The 9,979-nt window shown below is 34.7% G+C and overlaps 1 protein-coding gene across 1 annotated transcript in view; it reads left to right on the top strand.

The window, feature by feature from the left end:
* SP3 (Sp3 transcription factor) overlaps window positions 1–9,979 on the top strand; it is a 43,339-nt gene that overhangs the window by 23,402 nt on the left and 9,958 nt on the right. The window contains exon 2 of the mRNA XM_008567386.1: window positions 8,303–8,495. Within this exon, the coding sequence (XP_008565608.1) occupies window positions 8,303–8,495 (193 nt within the window). The remainder of the gene's footprint in view (window positions 1–8,302; window positions 8,496–9,979) is intronic.

A 9,979-nucleotide genomic window follows, 5' to 3' on the forward strand; every position in this document is an offset into this window, starting at 1 on the left:
CGCGCCCACACCTCGCTCAGCCAGTGAGCGGCCGGTCTGTATGTGGGATCCGAACCCTTGGCGGGAGCGCTGCTGCACTCCCAAGCGGCGCACTGTAGCAGTGCGCCACCGGGCCGGCCCCTATACTACATTTTCTTTATCCTTCCCAGATACTTAAAGTCATTAATTTGATCACACTATAATTAAAATCACACATATTTATATGTAGGGGAAGCTAACTTAAAGATGCTATTCCTGTGAACTGGTGCTGGTAGGGAACTGGTCCTTACCAATACCTGCAATATGGTTTTACAGTTTTTTTTTGTTTTATGTGTTGGTTCCATCTGTTTTCAACTGTGAGACTTCTTTATTTTCTCATCTAGAAAGTAGGGGAAAAATTAATACTAACATCAGGGTAGTTGGGTACATGAAGTGAGTTAATGTATATGTTAAGTGCTTACGACAGTGCCTGACAAGTAGTAAATCTTATGTGTTAGCTATCATCATCATCTGATAGAGTAGAACAGGGACTATGTAGTATTCAGATTAAGTAAGGGAAACTAATGTTTCCCTATTCACAGGGTATTAATTGCAGGTCATATAGTCTTTTTCTCACATATTTGTGGTAATACTATAAAACAACATCTTCTATAGGGCATAATGATTTATAGAAAATCAGTCATTTCCAGTTATGTTCATATGTATGTGTGTATGTTCTATAAAAGCTTATATTGTCTAGATTTAATAGGAGAAGTAATCTTATTAATGTATAATCTCCAAATGGGTAGAAACAGTTTGAAGATAATTTGGAAAACTGTTACAAAAATGGAAGATAATTTAAAGATTAATTTTACATGGAGGGAGAGGAGCAGTTACAGAAGAGTAACAATTGGGGGAAGAGATTGCTTAATGTTAAAACACCCAAATGGGTAGAAACAGTTTGAAGATAATTTGGAAAACTGTTACAAAAATGGAAGATAATTAAAAGATTAATTTTACATGGAGGGAGAGGAGCAGTTATAGAAGAGTAACAATTGGGGGAAGAGATTGCTTAATGTTAAAACACAGAGAGAGAGAGAGAGAGAGTGTGTGTGTATATGTGTGTGTGTATTTTTTCCTTATTATTATATTTGGTAAGGGAATAAAATTTGTTTTAAAACCTGCCCCTAAAGTATTAACTTCATTTGGTTAGATTAGTGAAGTTATATTTTTAGGAACCCATGTCTACACTTTACAGCTATCTCCTTAAAAGAAAAATGAAAAAAAGACTTGGTAGCTCCGAAATGTCCATAGGAATCTGAATAGTTATGAAAATCTACTTGTAGAATTATCCTGTAATTCTGTGTAGCTAACTTTTTTATGGCAGGTAAAACTGATTAAAGGGAAAATGTAAATAAAATAATCTTTTAAAGTCAAAAGAATTTCATCAGTACTTAAACTGAAGGCAAAGAATATGAAAGACTTTGATAAGAACAACAAAATCCTAATGATACGCTATTGATAAAAGAGAATGTCTCATTTTATCAACAGTACCATAATCATTTATCTAGTGGTAGCTATTTAAATTAAATATGCATATTTCAGACTTGATAAACCAGTTAAGAATTTATCTTAAATATTCTATTAGCTCTATTGATAAATAATTAGCAATTAGTTTTAGGAAGAGGTATTTCGGATTTTCTTCCCATAATATTTTTAATAGAAGTCTAGGCATGCCCTGGGTTATTAATGCTTAACTAATATTGAAAATTAGTCTTATCTCTGTAACCATATTGTGTGTGCCTGTGAGTATGTGTGTGTGTGTGCGTGCATTTCATCATTTAAATTTCCTGTTTCCCTCTTCAACTCTTGCCCAGGTGTGCAGCAATTTTTTTCTTTTATATATATATGTATATCCCTTTCATGAGCTTGTTTTATTGGCCTGGAAAACAACCATAATCATAGACAAGGATACTGTCAGTGCCATACCAGGCCAGATGTAAAGGAAATGTAAACATTTTGAGGTAGAGAACAGACATAATAAAAATCCAGTGCTTTTAGATGTTTCTAAAATTCTTAAATGTGTTACGCAGAGATCCTTGAATTTGTTTTTATCACTTGCATTTTTTGCCTTTAAACTTGTTTTTCCTCAGATACCAAAAGTAAATTTAAATAAGCATATTCAGTTTTTATATTGTAGTATATATATTGTGTAAGTATTGCTACTGAATATAAAGTCTAGTTTACAGTATTTCAGGTACTGTGTTCATGTGTTAAATCTATCTTTGTGGGCTAACCTAGGGACTTTAGTAACATTCTTATAATGCTTTCTCTCTCAACAGAACTATTGGGAAGAGTTTCCTATACTTGTCTCCAGTTCATCTCTTTTTGTTCTCTTAAATCTAGGCAGGGTTTTGTCTTCACTGAAACAGCTCTTGTCAGGATCACCAGTGATTACCACATTGTTACATCCAAAGGTCATTTCTTAGTTCTTATTTTACTTGACTTACCAAGCATTTGACATGGTTGATTATGTTCTTGAAATGATTTCTTCATCTGGCTTTTTTGTTTGTATGTTTTTGTTTTTGGTGATATTGAACCCAGGATCTTGATGTTACTGGCACTGTGCTCTAACCAACCGAACTAACCCTGCCAGCCCTCATTTGGCTTTTGGATACCAGTTTCTTTCTCATTGGTCACTGTCAGTCTCCTTTGATGATTTTTTTTAATCTTTATTTGTTAATTTTTGAATGCCCCCAGGGTTTCCTCCTATCTTCGCTATATTCCAGGTGACTCTTAGTATCAACTTGCTAATGATATCCAAATTTAGTCGGCAGCACCAACTTCTACCTGGACTCCAGACTCATCAACTGCCTGATCAACATCTTCATTTGGATATTTAATAGGCATCTCAAAACTTTCATATCCAAAAATATGCCCCTCATTGGCACCCCTCCCCTGCAATCTTTTCTACCTCCCCAGTCTACCCTATCTCAGTTAATTGCAACTCCATCTTTATAGTTTCTCAGTATAAAAACCTTGGGAGCATCTTAACTCCTTTCTGTTTTCACACTTCACATAATAACCTGTTATTAAATGTTAGCAAATGCCTTTGACTCTTCTTCCAAAATATTTCCTGACTGACAAATTGTACCACTGCTTTATCAGCACCCTGTTTTAGGCCACCATCATCTTTTGCTTTAATAATTACAGTAGCTTCCTAATTTAATTAGTCTCCCTACTTTCTATAGCATCTAGAGTGACCCTGGATTTATTTTAATAAAAAAATACAGTTCAAATTTTATCACCTCTCTTAATCCTTCAGGGCTTCCCTCACTTAGAATAAAACGTAACATCCTTATAATGGCCAACAAAGTAATACACAATGGGCTGTAACATCATGTATGATCTTATCTCTTCTCTCTCCTCCTGCCCTTTTACCCCTGTAATCTTATCACTTACTGCTCTTCCTCCACATTCGTTCCCCTCTAGCCACATAGGCCTCCTTTGCTTTTCACTGAACACACGGAGCATACATCTAACTTGCTTTTCTTTCTGCTTGGAATACTTTCCCCCCCTCCCAGCTTGCTCCTTTTCTTAAGGGTTAAATGTCTCCATATCAGCAAAGCTTTATCTGGCCACTCTCTTTATTTAAAATAACAACTACTCCCCTCCTTTCACTTCCTATCTCTCCTTACCCTACTTTTTCCTCACAAGACTCTACCACCACCTAAAGTACTATGTATTTACTTGTTTATTTGTTCCATCTTCTTCCAACTAAAAGGTAAATTCTATAAAGGCATGAATTTAACTCCTGTTAACTGCTTTGTCCTTAGAACCTGGAATAGTGATGGGCACGTTGTAGCCACTCACATATTTTTTGAGTGAATAAAAATTATATTATAAACTTCAAATTATGGACATTTTGGGGGGAGGAGGTGTAAAAATAGGGAAAGGGTTAGTCGGCAAGTGGTAACTAGAGATGAAACCACAGCAGAAGAAATTGTCGTTAACAATTCCTAAGCAATCTTCTATAGATTACTTTAAAATACTTTCTTAAGAACAATTTTTATATCAAAGTATGATATACATTCAGAAAATGTACAAAGCACATGTGTATAACTTGACAAAGTTTTACAAAATGAACACATAGGAAAAACAACCACCCAGATCAAGAAATAGGATATTACTATCAACCCAGTAATCTCCCGGTACTAATCATTACCCTCCTCAAAAGTAGGCCGTCACCACCACCCTTCTGTCACCATAGAGTGGTTCCCCTCACCTCCTCCTTTTAAAGACTTAATTTTTTAAGATTGGTTTTAGATTCTCAGTAAAATTGAAAGGAAGGCATAGAGATATCCCATATACTTCCTGCCCCCACACATGCATAGCCTCCCCCATGATCAACATTCCCCACCAAAGTGGTACATTTGTTACAGTTGATGAACCTACTACACTGACACATCATTATCACTCAAAGTCCATATTGTACATTAGGGTTCCCTCTTGGTGTTGTACACTCTGTGGGTTTGGACGAATAAATGTATGACATGCATCCACCATTATAGTATCTTACAGAGTGCCCTAAATATCCTCTGTGCTCTGTTATCCCTCCCTTCCTCCTAAAATTTAGCAACCACTGATCTTCTTTTTACTGTCTCTATAGTTTTGCCTTTTCCAGAATGTCATATAGTTGGAATCATTGTTTTGAGTTTTATATAAATGGAATTTTTTATTTATATAAAAAATTATATATGATCCTATTCCCTGTATATACAATAATCCCCCCTTATCTGTGGTTTCACATTCTGTAGTTTCAGTACCCCTGGTCAGCTGTGGCCCAAAAATATTAAATGGAAACTTCCAGAAATAAACAATTCATAAATTTTGAATTGCTCGTTCTGAGTAGTGTGATGAAACTTTGCACTGTCCTGCCTGGGATGTAAATCATCCCTTTGTCCAGCTTATTCATGCTGTATACTCATATACTACCCACCCATTAGTCACTTAGTAGCCATCTTGGTTATCAGATGGACAGATCACAGAAAGGGTGAGTACTACTAGTACAGTAAGATATTTTGAGAGAGACACAGAGAAGAGACCATATTTATGTAACCTCTTTTTTTAAAACAGTGTATGAGGGTACTTCATAAAGTTCATGGAAAGAGTTTTATTATCTTTCGGTTCCGTTTCTCCTCGAACTATCTGAGGAAATATTTTCATTATAGGCTAATGAAGTACCCTAATATTGTTATAATTGTTCTATTAGTTGTTAACCTTTTGCCATCCCTAATTTATAAATTAAACTTTATCATAGTTATGTATGTATAGGAAAAAACAGTATATATAGGGTTCGATACTATGTGCAGTTTCAGGAATGCATCCCTGGGGGATAAGGAGGGGATTACTGTATAGGTGTCATATATGTACTTATTATATATGAATATGCATATAGCAGGAGAGAGAGAGAAAGAGAGAAAATGTATTTATGTGTAGCTTCTTTTGTTCAAAATCGTGTTTGTTCTTACAGTTACAAGACACCTTCATCCGATGTACTTATTATATATGAATATGCATATAGCAGGAGAGAGAGAGAAAGAGAGAAAATGTATGTATGTGTAGCTTCTTTTGTTCAAAATCGTGTTTGTTCTTACAGTTACAAGACACCTTCATCCATTCTTAATATTGGTATTTTGTTCCACTTTTTTTCCTACTGTCTAATCACAAATAATGTTAAATGAATACTCATAAAATGTTGGAAATTAAACTAAAATGAGCAGCTTTTAAAATATCCTATAAAATTCCTCATTTTAGGGACTTAAATTTATCCACTTCTGTATATGTGATGTCTGTATGATGCTGTCTTTCATTCAACTTGTAAAAAGCAAGTACAGATGGTTCCTGACTTAGGATGGATTTTTTTTACTTTGATAGTGTGAAAGCCATATGCATTCAGTAGAAACCATACTTTGAGTACAACCATTCTGTTTTTCATTTTCAATACAATATTCAGTCAATTACAGAAGATACTTAACACTTTGTGCTATGTGATTTTGCCCAACTATAGGCTAATGTAAGTGTTCTGAGCACTTTTAAGCTAGGCTAGGCTAAGTTATGATGTGTTCTGTAGGTTAGATGTATTTTAGGATTTAGGATATTTTCAATCTATGGTGGGTTTATCAGGACGTAATACCATTGTAAGTCCAAGAATATCTGTACAGTGTTATACTTGCTCAACATTTTGTCATAATGATACAGGTAGACACCTAATTATAAAGGAACAGAGGTTAAGACTCATTATATATCTGAAAGGATTTTATACATACCTGGTCTTTCTTCACCTCTACACTGAGAAAAGAGAAATAAGAGATTGGATCTCCTTCATTTTCCTCTTAATTTTCAGCCATCAAATCAAATCTGTTCTATATCTGGACCTTGCAGTTTTGGGCACATAGTAGATTATTATAAATATTGGGTAAATGAACACACCCTTATCCTTTCTTCTCTCATATATCAGAGGAAAAGGTGTTCCATCAGCCAAGCCTGTCAAGTGCAGTGGATTATCATCTCCTCCTGACCCCCCTCTGACTTTTAGGGACTTTACTCCTGTGTTTTCAACCTCTCTCTCTGTAATGGATCTTTTTCATAGGCATTTAAACATTTTCCTTTTTCTTGTCTTTCAAAACAACCCTCCCCCCCCTTCCTTTTGTGTTCCCTTTAGCTTCTACTGCCATGTTTCTTTGTCTTTTTCTCAACTTGACTTCTTGAAAAAGTTGTCTATACTTGTTATTAATACTTTCTCATTTCTTGCTCACTTCCTTAGTCAGTTTCTTTCTTGATTTATATGCAGTACTTGATGTTGTCCACTTCCTCTTCGTGAGACATTCTTTCCTTTTCTTTTACGGTATCACATTTTCCTGACTGCTCTCTTCTTGCTGTTCTTTAATGTTTATGTTCCTTGTTGGCCACCTTCTCTTCTCTTCTCGTCCTAATCTGCTTCTTTGGATGGGCTCCATCACTTTGTATATACTTGATAACTCCCAACTCTGTATCATAGCTCAATCTGCTTCTTTGGATGGGCTCCATCACTTTGTATATACTTGATAACTCCCAACTCTGTATCTCTAGCATGTACTCTTTCTGAGCTCCAGGACTGTATGTAGGTCCAGCTTCTTACCTGTCTCACAATTCTCAGTGATTCAACCTTGAATTCATTAACTGTTCTTCTCCTCCACCTGGACCTTCTCCAGTATTTCCTATCTCAGTGAATGGCACTATGATCTACCCTGTTGCCCAGGCTAGAACCACTTTTCTCATTATTTTTCTTGATACTTGATGTGGTTATACTGATAAAATAAACTAGTTTAATACTGTTGGAGATAATTTTCTTGATTGTTGGTTATACATTCTAGTTTCATAGTATAAATTCAGGGGTTATTGGGCACATTTGTTTTTTAAGGCTATTATTGACTAATACAAATCTAAAATAATTAAGATTTTTTTAGTTTACATACATCAAAGTAAAAATTTACAGGAATTTGTTTTACCAAAGATGGTTATACTCAGTGTTCTAAATCATTTATTGTTTCTTTTTTAAAAATCAGTTTTCTGAGAGGGAAAAAACGTCAATTGGTCTGTTCTTAGTTTCAGTTAGAAATATAAATAAAGATGCTTGGCTCTGCCAAGAAAATGACATAACTTCCTGCCATATTCTCTCTTTTCCACCACTTCATGCTCATTTTGTTTCCCAATCTGGTTTATAATAAAACTCCTTGAAAATTGAAAGTGTCTCATACTTCTGTACTTCCTTCTACAGTAATGTTGTGGCCATTACAGGTATTTTAATCGTGATTGACTTTAAAGCTTAAGTTTGTGAGTAACAGTTTCAAGTGAATGCTACCTTCTTTTACGTTCATGTAGTACCTACAGATAGACATAATGGATGCAGAGTGTAAAAGTGAGATTAAAGGCACTAGAATTTGTTCCAGCTCAATTGATCATTGGATTTATTGATTAGTTGAACAACTGTAATCAAAGTTTTAGATTGTTTTCGATTTATGACTCAGTTTGCTCAAAAATATTACCTGCTTTTTGTATGGAATCTTTTAAAAAAATAAGCTCTCATGCTAACTTTATTCTCTTTTTGCTTAAATCTCTGATATTTAGACTGAAATAGATTGCTTTGAAAGGAATAAGCCACAATGAGAAGCAGTGATTATGCTCCACAAATAGATGATTTTTGACTTTTACATAATGTTTACTTTACCTTACAGAGGTTCAGGTCTCATGCTATCTTTTTGGCCAATGGGCTGCTTCTCATCTGTATTTGTTTTTTCTTTAGATATTAGGATCAAGGAAGAAGAACCTGATCCTGAAGAGTGGCAGCTCAGTGGTGATTCTACATTGAATACCAATGATCTAACACACTTAAGAGTACAGGTGGTAGATGAAGAAGGGGACCAACAACATCAAGAAGGAAAAAGACTTCGGAGGGTAGCTTGCACCTGTCCCAACTGTAAAGAAGGTGGTGGGAGGTATGCATACATGAAATATACTCTTTTTTTGTTTTTGTTTTTCAGAATACTAGTATCATCATTCTAATTTTTGAAATACTGCATGCCATGTTGCTTCATTGTGGGAAATTATTCATTACATGATCATTTTGGGTGTCTCTGCATGAGTGTGGCAGAAATTGGAGAACAATATATGAAATCGAATTTTCAGATCTAAATGTCTTTTAAAATAAAATTATTTAGTTTTTTTAAACAGTGTAACAGATGCAATTTAATAGGCCCATATCATAAATTTACCTGTTTGCAAGTCAGCAATGGGATTTGCCTAAATACAGATTAAAAAGTTGATTCTTAGCTTGAGAATAGCAGTTATGTAAAAAAAGAAGTTATGTTAAATACAAGTTCAGATATAGTTGATAACCATAAGCATTTCCATTTTCAACAGAAATGAAAAATAAGCCTTAATGATGGAATTTTTTAAAAAGTGGGATGGTAGTATTTCAATTCAGTATTTTTAAAAATTACCATTAAGACAGAATAACATGACAGAAATAGACTCAAAACAATTAGTAATTATATTAAATGTGGATGGATTAAGTTTAATAATTAAGAGATTGAGATTGTATTTTTAAAAAGACAAAGTCCAGCCTGATGTTCATTATAAGAACACCTCAAATAATCGGCACAGGAATGCTGAAGATGAGGAATAGAAAAAGATTTATTAGGCAAATGTTAACAAAAAGAAAACTTGTATAGAAATGTTAATATCAGGCAAGGTGAGTTTAAGGTGAAAAGCATCAAATGGTCATATAGGAATATATTGCTTACTAATAATATGAAGTTTCCATCAAGAAGATTTAAAAGTCATGGTACATTTTTTGCACAGTTTTGAAATATATACTGCAGAAAATGATAGAACTCTGAAGCCACACTAACCAAATCCTGTCATGGTGAAAGACCTTTCGACACACCTTTCTTAGAAGTGCACTGTGTCTAGATGAAATATAGGCTGAGTATTTCTTATCCAAAATGCTTGGGAACAGAAGTATTTCAGATTTTGGATTTTTAAAAATTTTTTTTTTTAAATTTTGTAATATTTGCATTACTTGTTGAGAATTCGGAAATCTGAAAGCCAAAATGCTCCAGTGAGCATTTCCTTTGAGTGTCATGCTGGCACTCAAAAAGTTTCAGATTTCTAATTTTTGGATTTGGGATGCTCAAGCTGTATTCTATTAACACAGCAAGCTTATCTACTAGAGCCTTTCTATCTGCCTTTGAGTTGGTCTTATTAGCTGATTTGCACATTGTCCAACCCATTTGCAATAATAATAATGATAATGGCTAATAACTGCTAACATTGAGAGCTTACTGTGTTCCAGACAGTCCTATAAGTGAGACATAGAGAGGTTGAATTCAGCCTTTTAAGAGCCAACTGGGATTTGGACTTAGTTTCTTACTCCAGAGCCTTTACCATTGTACTGTACTGTCCCCCCCCCCCCCCCCCC

Source organism: Galeopterus variegatus, unplaced genomic scaffold, assembly GCF_000696425.1.
Source record: "Galeopterus variegatus unplaced genomic scaffold, G_variegatus-3.0.2 Scaffold317, whole genome shotgun sequence".
NCBI lineage: Eukaryota > Metazoa > Chordata > Mammalia > Dermoptera > Cynocephalidae > Galeopterus > Galeopterus variegatus.